We start from the raw sequence: 15,402 nt of genomic DNA on the forward strand, positions 1-15,402 counted from the left end.
AATCTTCGTATACCGTCGTCCATAAGAAAGCGAGAAGACCCAATTAAAATCAGTGCGGCCACGATAAAACGAACGAATGCTCCGCGTGAAAACGAAAACTCAGAACTTCGCCTATATATAGCTTACCACAGAATTTTATTAGATGACAGAAACTGAAATAAACACGTACATCTTTTATAAATACACAGATGAAATAATTAGTTTTCGCTTTTTAAAACTACAACAAATTTTACAGATCAGGAAAGAATACTTCGAACCCTGTTCTGAAGTTGTGTCTATGTGAAAATCAGTTAGTATTCCGGTATACCTTGTATTATCATAATTTCATTTTAACACTTCTCACATTTTCATAATATCTAAAAATAATAGTATCTAATAATGCGCGAAAAAATGGTCTATTTTGTACATGGATTTGAATACATTACTATCTTTATCAAGACATTCGCTTGCATTTTTTTAAACTATTAAACATGTCTACGAATAAGAATAGTAAATCAACAATTCTTGCTTTATGATGACTTTAACATGATAACTTGTATATTAGCTCGAATAGAATATAATCACGATGGCTCCAGGCTGTCGAAAATGATTACAGGGTTCTTACAGATCTGGGAATCCAAAACTCCCCGATATTTTCCTGACCCTTGACCAAAAATTCCGTGATCAAATTTTAAGATATCCTCAGTGAGGGCGGCAAGAGGTTCCTCGCGCCGTTATCACCCTCAGCTAGAACGAGAGACACCAAAAATTCAAATTCCCATTTTTTCCCTGATTCAGAATTCCTTCAGCGTACGGAAAATTCAACCATCAGAAATTCCCTGATCTGTAAAAACCTCGAAGAATTTCGACAATAAATCTCGGATAGTTAGTACCACAGTTATATAAGGCAGGCGAGACAAGTAACATAATACGGACATTTTGATTCGATGAGATTCCAGAGTAAATCGATTTATCATCATTCGTCATTTCACGCAAACAGCCACATTTTAGTTCGAAATCTACAGAAAATAAGTAATAACACGTATTTTACCTGACGAAGCTACTATATACGCACTAGTAGCGAAAGCTCGTATTCCTACAAAGGGATCATTCATTTATTACGTACGCATAAAATTTGAATTTTTCAACCCCCCTCACCCTCTGTACGCAAAATCGGCCATTTTTTGTATACATTAAGCATTACAGTACGCAATTGCACTGACCCCTCCCCCTCCCCTCCCCTAATGCGTACGTAATAAATGAATGACCCCAAAGCGCTATCAGTTCGCGCGCGCGCGCGCGTCTTACAGAAAAAAACATGCATACAACCTTTTTTTGATTTTATGTCGATAATGAAAAACCTTTTCCCTAAAAAGTGAAAAAATCGGAATGAAAAACGTAGACGAAAAATATTCCGTGGTAACCTCGATCACCCATATCTAACACACGCGAAACCGATTGTTAACGCTGAATACGCGCGTATCCAAACTGTACGACATGAAAAAATATATATATATATATGTATATAGGTCATTACGCGGTAGGCCCTGCTTAATCCGGATCATCCGCGACCGATGAAAACTTAATCCGTTTTTTTGTTAAGTTTAGAAATCGTATTCAGGGTGGGCAGTTTTTCACAAAGGTTATCGCCAAACTAATAACCGTTTAAGCTTAATAAACGTTCGCGTGAACCCGGACCCGGATCGCAATCCGACCCGAATTAACCCTTTCAGTGCGTCTACACCGCAGTGCTGTGTATAAATCAGTAATAGATTTTGCTAGTACACCGCACTGCGGTGTATTGATTAATTAGTAATTATCTCTATGTTGAAAAATGGCAGCACCGAACACAGTGAAATACAAGTAACTAATGATACACCGCGCTGTGGTGTAGATGCATTATAGTGGTATGCCCATTATTCAACACACTAGGGTGGAATTTTCAAAAATTTAAAAAAATCATCTCCAGCACTATAGGGTATTAATTAGTCAGCACTGAAAGGGTTAAAGCGGCCGCCTACATGAAAATTACACTCTCTTTTTATATAACAGAAACATTCTTAAATTCGTGAACATCTTTAATAATTACACATACAATTACCGTCCTTCCCGACTACTTTTGAAAAAAAATTGCAAAAATGGTTCTCCGTTCGCCGGAATAGTTCCGATTTGAAACGCACACTCAGTCATACGACGCAAGGGCTGCCGATGCGTGGGAAGTGCTATCGGTTGAAACTTTTTTTTCGGCGGAATAAGTTCCCGAATCTATTCATCGGCTAACTTCCCTTATTCATATTTAATCACCCATGATTTCGGGGAGCATTCATTAAGTAGAACCAGCTACAGAAACTGAGCAGCTAGGACCAAAAGGTCAAAAAGTCGTTATTTCGAAGTTGAACTAAAAGTACATCACTTCGACCCAATTCAATGAGCCGTTTTATAAACTGATACGAAAATGACTCATAACGTCGAGTAGAAACGTCAAGTCAAATACGCTTTGAGTTTCTCTTCATAATTATGGGTTTTTCTTAACTTGTTCACGGCCAAAAGCGACTGATACCGGTATTTCGTATATGACCTGTACACGCATCATCAAAAATAAGCTAACGCCATCTGGTGTATAAGGTACGCACGATCATCCGGGAGTGAAAGGATTAAGCTGAATTACAAACAGTCAATTATGAAATACTACTTAACGAATGCTCCCTACGCGCGCAAAGGAAATAAATCGTATACATTTTTAAAAAACATCGCGTCGACGCGGAGGCCGTTAAGTGACCACCGACGACATCGGACGCTTGTCAGTGAAGAAACTGCGCAGCACTAAAACCTGTCCGATGCCGACCAGCAGCACGATCACCGACTCGCCGATCGACCACCACTGTATACGATCGTGCAGGTCCTCGGCGAACACGCGGCCCGTCGCCTCGCGCAGACGGTGGTGCGTCTGATAGTCGATCACCACTTTCATCGCTTCGTGTATCGCGACCGACGACGACTCCATCTGGAAATATATTTAGAGAAAACGATTTTACGATTTGCCGGAAATGTGTAGAGAATCGAGAAATATATTCGAAAATAACATTCAAAATAATCATCATTAGAAATAGGTAGATTATTAATGATTTTTAACAATGATTTTTATTGACAAAAAGTCTATTGTCTGGTTTTTTTGTAGTTCATTTTCAATTAAAAATGTCTCGGTTGAAGTCCTTTCAGTGCGGTGTATAAATCAGCCATGGACTTTGTTTTTATCTCTATTGGAAGATGGTAGCACCTGTCAATCATAGTACGTAGTGCATCATTGGATGATACACCGCACCGTGGTGTAGACGCACTGAAGCGGTATGTCTGTTATACCAAAAATTCATAAAGACTAGTCTTTATGAATTTTTGGTTATACTGATTAGACGATACACCACACTGTGGTGTAGACACACTAAAGCAGTATGTCTGTTATACTCATTGGATGATACGTCGCATTGTGGTGTAGATGTCTGTTATTGTTATTGGATGATACACCGCACTGGGTTGGAATTTCTAAAAAATTTCAAATTATCCCGGAGCACTTCCGGGTATCAGTAATTGAGCACCGAAGGGGTTAACCCGGTAACGACCCGTAAACCACCCACCTGCGTCATCGCTGTCGCGTGTTGAGCCATATCCGGCAGGAGCGGCTTCTCGCTGCCGTGTTGGAAGTCGAAGTAAACCGTCTTGTGCGTGAACGTGCTGAACTCGTTGCTGAAGCAGAATTTGAACGTGCCCTTCTCGGCGGTCGTCCACGTGAACGAGTCGTATTGCTTTTTCTGGTCGCGGTACAAGATTTGACCGCTCGGCGAGAACAGCTCCATATCGACGTCGTAGTTACCGCCGGTGATCACCTGTAAAACAACGGCGCGCGATATCAATCGATTGTTCCCAATACGGGAAAGTATGAAGTGAAAATATCTTCTAACGGTGAACTGGAAAATTCTTCTATCCAATCGAGATCATCCTCCCTCGGCAGGGATTCGAACCTGATGGCATCGCTACACTCAGCCACGGCACGAACCCCTGCCACAGTAGACCGGGTGCGCAGGTACATGCGCAGCTTTGCGGCACCAATCAGATTGCTCGTTGTATAATCGCTGAGGTAAATTTCACGGAAGAACTATAAATGGGAAAACCCGGGCTATATGAAACGAGATGTCTGATTGGCTGATAATGACATCATCTAAGCTGCGCACTTAGTCTAGTGTGGCAGGGTTTCGAGGATGAATTGAGATAAATTGGGATTCATTTCAATATTCAGTCTCCAAACAAAAACATCTAGTACCCTCGGGATACTGCCAAAATCGAGGCCTAGGCTGGCACATCATTGCAACTGGCGTCACAAAGGTGCATGGGTTGATGCGCATTGCGACATAGATGTCGTCGTGACCAATGCAAGGCCAACCTATGTCTTTAGGCAGAGTCCACACAGTAGCAAGATTAAGAGACTTAGCCCGATGCCTAGAAAGAAGCCCGTGCTGTTTAGAGGAGGCATCTTCACTTGAAACAGATTGCAACCGATTGCATCGCGAGACTCGGCCAGGTTCCTCCTTCGCAGGGATTTGAACCCAATGACATCGCGAGGCTCTGCAAGGAGTTGGACTTATGGCGATAGCATTATGAGACTTCGGCCTATAAAAAGTCAGCATATGCTAACACTAAACAGCACCCCTGCGCGTAACATATGCTTTGACTTTGTAGCCCAGTCCAACAGCGGCTCACTACCTGCTGCTGCTGGCATCTGGAAAAGAGTTACGATAAAAAGCAACGCTAACTGAAGTGGTTAATAAGGAATGAAAGCAATATCACGGCGATACCGACCTGGAATTCGATGGTAGCTTTAACACCGGCGTCGAGATCTTCGTGGAAGCATTGTTTAGCGTTATCCGGCAATTCGAATGTTAATTCACCGGCGTAAACTACACTGACCAGAACCAACAACGAAACCGTCACTAAAAACATCCTCGCGTCCATCTTATCCTTATCTTTAATCCTTCGAAAGCGTAGGTAGTAGAAAAAGAAGAGTCGGTAAGAGTCGAGAGAAGAGAGAGGGACTGAACTGACAGCAGCAGAGTTTTAATGAGCCGGGGACGACGTGGCGTCGTCGCTAATATCATCAACTACAAATTCAATTCAAATTTATCTTATTTATTTTCGTTATGAAAAATAAGATCGAATAATAATTTTGTACAAATCTATTCTAATTTCGGTTCATTTGTGTTCTTTTCTATTTCCCGTCGCTGCAACGACGTTCCTGTAAAATATTAAGCGTCAATAAATGTAATTGAATTGGATTGTATCGAAACTTAATGTAGACTGGTTACCGGTCTCAATCCAGGCAACCAGTCTGAACTTGCAAAAGCTTTGTGTTAAAGATGATCCGCGAAGATGATAGATAAAATGTGATATATTTCGAGAAATGATTGAAGTAATTCGGTACCAGTAATTCAAACAGGATGGCCGCAAGGGCTAAATATGCCCAGTTTGATTTTCAGACACGCGCTCTAGAAATCTCAATAAATTTCCCCGAGATGTTTATTTTTTTCACACAGGAAATTATCGTAGCAAGCTTCTATCAGTTGGCATTCGCTGTAGCATAGCTGTTCTATTGCCCGAGTAGTCGAAGATGTGTGACATATAAAGATAATGACATATAAACCTGGATGAATTGGTCTTTTAGTCTTCTGTAAACCAATCTTAGAAATAGTGGTTCATTGAGTAGTCAGGATTTTAAAGAGTTGTTTGTGCGAAAATATGTCGACATAAAATTTTAGACTTCAAAGCATTCTATCAGCTCAGTAATAAACGAAACAAATAAAAACTTAAACTAAATCGTACACACTGAAAAAATAACTGATAGGATAGAATGCTTTGAATAACTGATGAGCGATCAAGTGTCCTTTTAGCGCACATAGTCACTGTTATAAGTAATTGTTTTAAGGGGTACTCTGGTGAATGTGATTGGTACAATTTGTACGAATACTAAAACAGCTAAACTTGAATTACTGATACCATTGTTAATTTTTTATTGAAAGTATATAATCATTTAATGTTTTCTAAAGCTGGAAGAAAAAATGTCAGAATACTTATTGTAAGTGCAGTGATAATGTCTGAAAATCTTAATTAGGACAATGCAATTAGGTAAAATTATAGTTTGCTTATAAAGATAATGTCCATTTGATTAAGGTCCTAGTGTCGAAAAATAGAGGAGCAATTCCTTGATAAATGAGGAATATATGAACAGTTATGTTATTACATTATGGTTCCTCAAGCGGCGAAATCTGGCATTTTCTTGTTTTTGAAATAGAATCCAAATGTTAGAGGAACTTCCCCAAGCACTCACCTGGCATTTTTTATAAATGTTGTAAGAATAAATTTTGTAAGAGAATAAAAATGATTTACGTTAAAAACTTCCAATCATTTTGTGAAGTTTTTTGCAAAAATCAAACGTTGATACTTTTCTATGGAAATACCGGTACCGATTTCAATTGTGGTTCAATCGAAAATAGAGGAGCAGTTTACTCCACAAATGAGGAATATATGAAGAGTGATAATTTTGTGAATTGTCCTAGCTAGTTTTTGTCACTTGTAAAGCTCAAACTTTTCGTCACCTTGATCGTACGCCAATCAAAACAAAGCTGCGCTTGTTCTCACTCCATGGTCTACATACAAAGTATATTTCTATATATAACTAATGGGCAATGAGCTAAACCTTAGAATGCGAAATCGATGCATTCCAACGCCGATTACTGAGGAGACGATTACTAACATCACGGAGCACCAGTCGCCAGGAGATCTTTCCTTTTGGACACCCCCCATTGAATGGAGACATCTTTTATTGGCCACATCAGCACATTCTCAAACCCTCGCGATAGCTTTGCTCGGCTGGCGAAAAATATTTTTCAATCATTTTCATCTTCTACTTCATTGCATGTACTCGAATAAATGTTTGTAGAGTTTCTGGCGAAAGCCTACATCGAAACCAAATTGTGACAATAATTCAGTGTTCACCGTGGGCTTGGCTGTTCACTTGTTTGAATTGAAAGTCCAAATTCCCCTTTATTTTTATGTTCTCAAATGCAAAAAATGTAAAAATGTGATGAGATATTTTTCAACAAAAAGCTAATTTTTTTTCTTGGTTTTGTTCGTCAGTGTTAGCGGTAACTGTTGGTTTCCCAAATTTTATACTTAAATCTGCTTAAGCAAAAAGGATTTGTCAACATTCTTTTGTTATGAAAATGAATACGTGAACCCATTGCTGACAATTTGAGACCCTTTATTGAAACGGAACGGAGAATCTTATTTTCTTTGAATAAATAAAGTTGATTTAAAGTTGAATTGACGATGGCCGGTCGTGGAAGAGGACGAGGGGTTTTTCTGAATAAACTCAACGATGTAGCCGCTGGAAATGTGAGTAAATCCCGACATCGAGTCGGGGAGTAACATTGTCATTCGATGAAAATCACCGGCGCGAGATTGAACGCGAAAACGCTCGTAAATCTAACGATCTCCTAATCAATAAAATATTGCATTGATGAGGCAAATTCAATCTAAAATTTATTCGTCGCCGGGAAAATTCTTTAATGATAATAATAATAATAATAATTTTATTTTCATTCAACTACATTTCAAAATAAGGTTATTTGAGACCATTTATCGAAACGGAACAATTTCGTAAGTCGATTTGACGACGACGACGTCATGCGAAGAAATCACGCGTCGTGAAGCCAGGGGGCGCTGATGGAAGCGAGTTCGGGGAGCGATACCGGACCCTGGCAAGCAAGGATGGTTTAGTGCAGACGGTTAAAATCTGTTTGCATAGGCTTAAACTATCGAATTAATGGTCGAGATAAAAAGTACCGATTTTTTAGGCGTCTGCATCAAAAGGCCTATTGGGATATGAAAGCGGTGCGGACAATTCCTAATACCTAGCAAACGACCTGTATGTTTTTCAGTTCAACCGACGTGGGGTTACTGATGCGCGGAAAGATCCTCTCAACGAAATCTTATGCGACATCGACAAGCTTCGACTCGGTTCCAGCGCAGGCGAATTAAGCGCGATCACCGATAAATGTAGCGCGCTCAGTACGGAATATCAACTTAAAAGTGTGGCGCAGGTACGTATGACGGACGTTCGCCGTCTACCCGGAAATCTGGGAAAAGTCGGCGAATTTTCTTTTGTTTTGACTTGAGAGCATTCCAGGTTACCTAGCTTAGTCAGTTTTGGTGGTACATACCTGATAAAAGTCTTATTACGACCAAAAAGCACTGGCAAAGGACCTAAAAAATTGTATTAAAGGATATCCAAAAAGTCTGCACTGAAAGGGGTTCATGAGAGAAAAGAGACTCCATGATTTGAAAGTTTAACAATATGTTTCCATGCCTACTAACTGAAGTTTGGTATGTAAGCATGGAAACATATTGTTAAACTTTCAAATCATGCAGTCACTTTTCTCTTTACAACCCCTTTCAATGAAGACTTTTTGGATTCCCTTCAATACAGTTTCAAATGGATTAAAAAGCAATGGTTTAGGTCAGCAGCCAGTCCTTTCTGGTCCTAATAAGACATCTATCGGGTAGGTACCATCAAAACTGACTGAGTTAGGCTAGGCCTACTTGATATATGCTCTCAAGTCAAGTTGAAATAGACATTTTACTCTATTGGATTATTATCGGCCCGCACAGTGTAAACAGCCAGCAGGACTCGAAGCAGCTTGTCACTTTTCTTTAAAACGATCAGCAGCTGCAGAATATAGACGCAGGGGAATTTAGAAAAAATGTTCAGAAGTCAGGGAAGTTTGTTGAGATTGCTAGATCGCGCATAAAACCGAACAGTTTCCGTCTATGTCTTACGTATTTGACTGTGTTAGTCGATCGGATTCTTAGCATGAATAGTCAGATGAAACGTGTGCATGTTTTAGGGGAAAAGCGAGTCAAATAAAAGTGGCCACGCTTTATTACGCGTTACGCATCTAAAGTCCTTTTAAAAACCAAGTTGATATAGATATAACATGCTCGGTGCGTTGAATGACGCAAAAACGCACGAGGCTGCATTTGAGGGAGAGTTTTATTGGTCCCTCCTAAATTTGAAAGAAAAGTCTTACAACTCGAGAAACCTAAAATGAAATCTTTAAGCTCAATGGAATATTGTATCTTATGCGATGTGTAACGTTGTATATTTCTTCGTAAAAAGCCCTTTGAGTCACCATGAGAAATAAGCACTATATAAAGAAGTAAATTTCATATATAATAATAATAATAATAGTTATTATTATTATTATTATTATCATTATTATTATTATTATTATTATATTGTTTATTTTTGCAGCACATATACGACCGGTGTTTGAGCAATATAGATTTAGTATTATTATTATTATTATTATTATTATTATTATCATTATTATTATTATTATTATTATTATTATTATTATTATATTGTTTATTTTTGCAGCACATATACGACCGGTGTTTGAGCAATATAGATTTAGTATTATTATTATTATTATTATTATTATTATTATTATTATTATTATTATTATTATTATATTGTATATTTTTGCAGCACATATACGACCGTTGTTTGAGCAATATAGATTTAGTATTATTATTATTATTATTATTATTATTATTATATTATATATTTTTGCAGCACATATACGACCGGTGTTTGAGCAATATAGATTTAGTATTATTATTATTATTATTATTATTATTATTATTATTATCATTATTATTATTATTATATTGTATACTTTTGCAGCACATATACGACCGTTGTTTGAGCAATATAGATTTCATTAGCGTCGGCGTGTCGTTGTTCAATTCGCTGCTGCCGCTTCAGGTCCCCGATTTTTCGCAGAAATTTCGCAGCGTCGTCCTCAACCTGGTGCAACAAGATTTCAAAGGTACGTCTTGCTCGATACCCGACATGCTCGACATCAATCCGCAGCCCTGTGGCCGTTTGCTCAATAGTTGGTTAAATGAGAAAATTAATACGGTGGTAATAAATGACTTCTTAATTGTCGCTATGTCTGTTAACTATCCACTGGTCGACTGCGACCAACTTCTATATGACTGGCCGCAACTATCCACTGGTCAACTGCTACCAACTTATTTACTACTTGCCGTAACTATCCACTGGTCAATTGCGACCAACTTTTATACTACTTGCCGCAACTATCCACTGGTCAACTGCTACCAACTTATATACTACTTGCCGCAACTATCCACTGGTCAATTGCGACCAGCTTTTATACTACTTGCCACAACTATCCACTGGTCAATTGCGACCAACTTTTATACTACTTGCCGCAACTATCCACTGGTCAATTGCGACCAACTTTTATACTACTTGCCACAACTATCCACTGGTCAATTGCGACCAACTTTTATACTACTTGCCACAACTATCCACTGGTCAACTGCTACCAACTTATATACTACTTGCCGCAACTATCCACTGGTCAATTGCGACCAACTTTTCGTGCAACTGGCCCCGGAGTAAACCCTTTTTAGATATTCACCATTCTAGTGTAAAGCCTTGACGATCGCCGTTCAAAAGTGTGTTGATGAAATTGCTAATTTCTGGCGTTTGTAGTTCATTTACGATTGAAAATGTCTCGGCTAAGAAGCAACGCATGTGAAGTGTAGATGATCAGATTTTGGTAATGCGCTGATGAATTGTCTAATATCTGGTGTTTGTTGTTCATTTTCGATTAGAAACGTCTCAGATGAACTTACTGAACACATGGGAAAAAGCCAAAACTATAATGATAAGAAAAAATGATGATGAATTATCAAATTTCCAAGCTGCAAATTGATAGCACCTGAGGCCTTTGCACAAAACTTTGTTACAGCTATGTAAATGGTAGATAAATGCCTTATATTCATAACTGAAAATGTCTTGTAACCATAGTATTCGTCCACCGCTTAACTCTAACCAAATTTGAGCAACCTCTGTTTGAATTTCTAATTCACTTTTAGGACGGAAAGGAATACGCTACGTTTCTACGGAAAAGTTCGCTTGCTTCACGTCGGTCTTGTGTCAGATTTTCATCACATTCCGGATAAAAGACAAACTGTTATCGCCGCTGGTCGGACCCGTGTGCGAGAGTTTAGAAGACCTGATTACGGGTGACGCAAACGAAATCGATACGCTATTCACGCAGGTAATGATGTATTCTTACGTTCGTTCGGAGTCCTCCCAGTACTGAAGTTCTTCTTTTAAACGGGACAGCCGCTGGCTGACCTGAAAACTCGGGGTTAATCGGAAATATCGAGAGATAATTCTGGGGGAAACTCGGGGAATTTAAGTTTTACCCAAAATCTGGAAAATTCTGGGAATTCGGATGATGCTATTGACCACGTGTTTCTTTCTCAGTCCTTGATTCATGAAAAATGAATAAAATGTAACATTTTTAACCTAGAATTTCACTCGGGGGGGAATTTTGTGTAATCACATGGAAAACTCGAGGGATTTTTGTAAATGGACAGTAAGTGGCGCCACCCTGAATAACTATTGAATGAAATTGAACGGAAAACTTTAAAACAGGGTCATTCGGGGGTTCCGTGGGTTCGAATCAAGAGTTTTCACAGGCTTCTGGTTGTTCCTCCTCTCTTTATCTTTAGCGGTAAAAAAACCCACAAACTTGCCGCTGATAGATAACCCTAGCAGATAAAAGGATTTTAAATGCTTTTGTTTCAGAGGTAAATTTTCAATATTGTCTCGGGTGAAGTCCGGAAGTGTGGCCGATCAACTTTCAAAAAGATGGAGGCCTATTGTTAAAAATATTTGTAGTTCATTTTCAATTAGAAATGTCTCAGGTGAAGCACTGAGCACAATCATGTGAAGTGTGGACGATCAGTTTTTGATAAAATGTCTAATATCTGGTGTTTGTAGTTCATTTTCAATTAGAAATGTCGCAGGTGAAGCACTGAACACATGTGAAGTGTGGACGATCAGTTTTTGATAAAATGTCTAATATCTGGTGTTTGTAGTTCATTTTCAATTAGAAATGTCGCAGGTGAAGCACTGAACACATGTGAAGTGTAGACGATCAGTTTTGAAAAGTTTGCTGATAAAATGTCTAATATCTGGTGTTTGTAGTTCATTTTCGATTAGAAATATTTCAGGTGAAGCACTGAACACATGTGAAGTGTGGACGATCAGTTTTTGATAAAATGTCTAATATGTGGTGTTTCTAGTTCATTTCCCTAAAAATGTCCTTGTTCCAGTCCTTTACACGTTTTTATGACCGTTTGATGCTAATGTTTTTTCATTATTTTTCAGTTGCAGGATTGCGGTAAACTGTTGCAGGAATGTGACGCCGCTCGGTTAGAACAGCTGATGATGGCAGTACGACGCGAAATTATCGCTAACTCGTAAGTCTCTACGATTAGAATATAATTCCTACGGCTGGGCCTCGTTACGATGTAAGATTTCTAATGTCTGGTGTTTGTAGTTCATTTTCAATTAGAAATGTCTCGGGTGAAGTTCTCAAACACGTGTGAAGTGTGGATGATCAGTTTTTGAAAGCATGCTGATAAAACGTCTGGTGTTTGTAGTTCAAGTTGGGTGAAAACCTGTATTCGTTGTAACCTGGTCCCGCCGGCGTTGTTATTTTTAGATTCACTTTTACCGATATTTCAAATCATGTATATGGTAGAAATATTAGCTTTGCTCACTTCAGGCTGTAGACCCAGCGGTTTGTTGCTTGTGTTCACTTTTCATTTGTCTATAGTGGTTACTTGACATTGAATTACTAAGGAACAACTCCTGTTTACCTGATGAAACTAATATATACACAAGTAGCGAAAACTAGTACTTAGAAAAAATACAGTTAACCGTAACAAAGTACTATCTGCTCCTCCACAAGTCTCCTCAGCGGGGCAGTGATAAAATGAAGATAACAAAAAAAACAAAATAATGAAGCTAACAAGAAATTAGCTTACAAAACCACAGAATTACCGATTAACCGGGATAAACAGTATCGATTCAGGAGTCTACAGTAATTGGGATATGAAAGTAATGCGATTTCTTTTTTACAACTCCTTAAAACCTCCTTATATCCTGGAATTACTGATCTGTTCGGCACCTGTAACTACACGGAGAGACTGGATCTCAGTCGGTCCGAGCAATCGCGCCTTATTTCAATGAGTTTCTTTTCGACTGTTGTTTCTTTTTTTTATCGTTTATAGAAAATCGCCGCGATCGCGTAGCACGTTGTTGCAGTTGGTCGAATGCCACGCGCGTAACTGGGAGCCGCTCGGCGCCGATATATCGAAGTTTTACTGCGATCCGCAGGTCGACGGTTTATAGCGTCTTCGTTAAGAGAAAGCGTTAAAAAAACAGTCGCGTTACGGAAGAGAGAGTTCGAAACGTCGTCGGGAACGCGTTAACGGAACGACATTCGATCGGGACGACGTTCGCTCGAAACGGTAATCGCTAATGTTCGTCGTCGCGTGCTGATTTTCGAGGCTTTACGACTCCACGCGAACTCGCGTTTTAAAATCAAACTTTACCCTTTCAGTGCGGTGTATTAATCAGGACTTAACCAGTACGCCGCATCGCGTTAGTCGACCGCATCGTTATACAATGTACTGGAATTTTTTGGTGGATTTTTTGAAATTTTGAAATTATTTCCCGCACTTTCAGTTATTGATTAGTCAGCACTTGTTAAGCTGTCTACTATTTTGAGTCCTGTTCTGTATTTCCAAATCAATTCACTATGATATGTAAGTTGTCGTTTGGATAAGTCATCACATCACTTAGGTCAATTTATTTTTGAGTTCAATTCAATTTACTAAGTCGAGGGAATTTTTATTTTGATAAGTCGTCAAATTACCTTAATTCATCCAATTTTTAGTCTTATGCTGTGTTTCCAATTCAGGTCACTAAGCGTAGTTGGTTATTTGGACAAGTCGTCAAATTATTTGGGTCATCTCTATTTTCGAGTCGTCCTGATTTGTATTATTTCTAATTCAATTTACTAAGTCAAGTTCTTTATTTGGATAAAGTCGTCAAATTACCGTCCAATTTTTAGTAATCAAATTTTTAGTCTTATGCCGTGTTACCAATTCAATTCACGAAGTGTAAGACATTATTTGGATTAGTCGTCTCTATTTTCGAGTCCTAATTCGTATTATTTCTACCTTATAGCCTGTAGTGCTGGAGATAATTAGAAAATTGTAAAAAATTCCACCCTCGTGTGTTGAATAACGGGAATACCACTATAGTGCGTCTACACCGCGGTGCAGTGTATCATTAGTTACTAGTATTTCACTATGTTTGACAGGTGCTGCCATTTTTCAAGAGAGATGATTACTAATTACATCAAAACACCGCAGTGCGGCGTACTAGCAAAATCTATCACTGATTTGTACACCGCACTGCGGTGTAGACGCACTGAAAGGGTTAAGTCATGTGTAAATACGTCTCCTCGCGAAATGAATATAAAACCATCGTCGAGTTTTTCTATATCAGAGCGCACGATAAATGTATATACGAATGAAGCGTGGCTTACTGGTCCGTCTATCGCGTAGTCATCATACAATTTTGTGTCGTGTTTTTTCTCGTATTTTTATTTCCTCGTCGAATACAATGCGCATTTTTCTTAAAAACAATTATGTACCGATCTTTTTTTTAGAATAAACTATACCGAAATATTATTTCACGACGGATTTTACTGGTTATTCGTTTGGCCCGTTCCGCCTGAAATTTTTCTGTCTTCTCTGACGAGAATATATGTAGATAATAAGTTTAAAACCCGGTATTCATACACAATTTAAAAGGTTTCAAATTTATCAAAAATTAATTTTCATTTCGGACTTTTCCTAGGTATCATCGTCAGGTGTTGTTATTCGGCCCGATGATGATCTCTTAGAGAGAGTTCGAAACGTTGTGACTTTTGATATATAAATAATTCTTATAAATTGTTCGCTTTTAATCTGATAGATTTTGTATAGAGTGGGTTCTTCTTAACTTAGATTATCTTTAATATACGACGAGAGTATACTGGATTATACTCTATGATACTAATTGCTGGTAGATTGAAACTGAAACTGGTGGCTTTTCACAGACACTTTTAGTCTCTATTCGGTCGACAGATAATATCCACGATATATATATATATATATATATATATATATATATATATGTATATATATATATTATTTTCGTCTTATACAAAACTATTGGTTTTCATTACATTGGAATTTGTTATATAAGATGAGAGACTACACGCTATAATGGGTACCCTACAAAGACTTCCACTTGTATCTAGAATAAAAGGTCCACTTCAATGAAAAAAATTCCACTGAAAATCTTTGCGTCTTGTATCCGACCAATTTGAATAAAAGAAACTCAGTTTTGTATTGTGTTGTGAAAAATGT

At 38.4% G+C, this 15,402-nt stretch overlaps 2 protein-coding genes across 3 annotated transcripts; one reads left to right on the plus strand and one right to left on the minus strand.

Annotated features, from left to right (window-relative positions):
* Positions 1–116: 116 nt before the first annotated feature.
* Positions 117–5,119, minus strand: LOC141913826 (transmembrane emp24 domain-containing protein 3-like). Its single transcript, XM_074804993.1, has 3 exons — positions 4,831–5,119; positions 3,612–3,860; positions 117–2,983 (listed from the first exon to the last, which is right to left on the minus strand). The coding sequence occupies exons 1-3, from the start codon at positions 4,981–4,983 to the stop codon at positions 2,750–2,752; spliced, it is 636 nt and encodes a 211-aa protein (XP_074661094.1). The 5' UTR covers positions 4,984–5,119; the 3' UTR covers positions 117–2,749.
* Positions 5,120–7,347: 2,228 nt separating this feature from the next.
* Positions 7,348–14,659, plus strand: LOC141914268 (CBP80/20-dependent translation initiation factor-like). 2 transcript variants are annotated; one of them, XM_074805533.1, is made up of 6 exons: positions 7,348–7,419; positions 7,965–8,126; positions 9,773–9,917; positions 10,996–11,180; positions 12,302–12,393; positions 13,210–14,659. In XM_074805533.1, the coding sequence occupies exons 1-6, from the start codon at positions 7,354–7,356 to the stop codon at positions 13,328–13,330; spliced, it is 771 nt and encodes a 256-aa protein (XP_074661634.1). In that variant the 5' UTR covers positions 7,348–7,353; the 3' UTR covers positions 13,331–14,659. The 2 variants fall into 2 exon arrangements, with proteins under 2 accessions (XP_074661634.1, XP_074661635.1); XM_074805534.1 differs by lacking the exon at positions 7,965–8,126 and having other exon boundaries at positions 7,351–7,419.
* Positions 14,660–15,402: the final 743 nt, after the last annotated feature.

This window comes from Tubulanus polymorphus, chromosome 12 (assembly GCF_964204645.1).
Source record: "Tubulanus polymorphus chromosome 12, tnTubPoly1.2, whole genome shotgun sequence".
NCBI classification, from domain to species: Eukaryota; Metazoa; Nemertea; class Palaeonemertea; order Tubulaniformes; family Tubulanidae; genus Tubulanus; species Tubulanus polymorphus.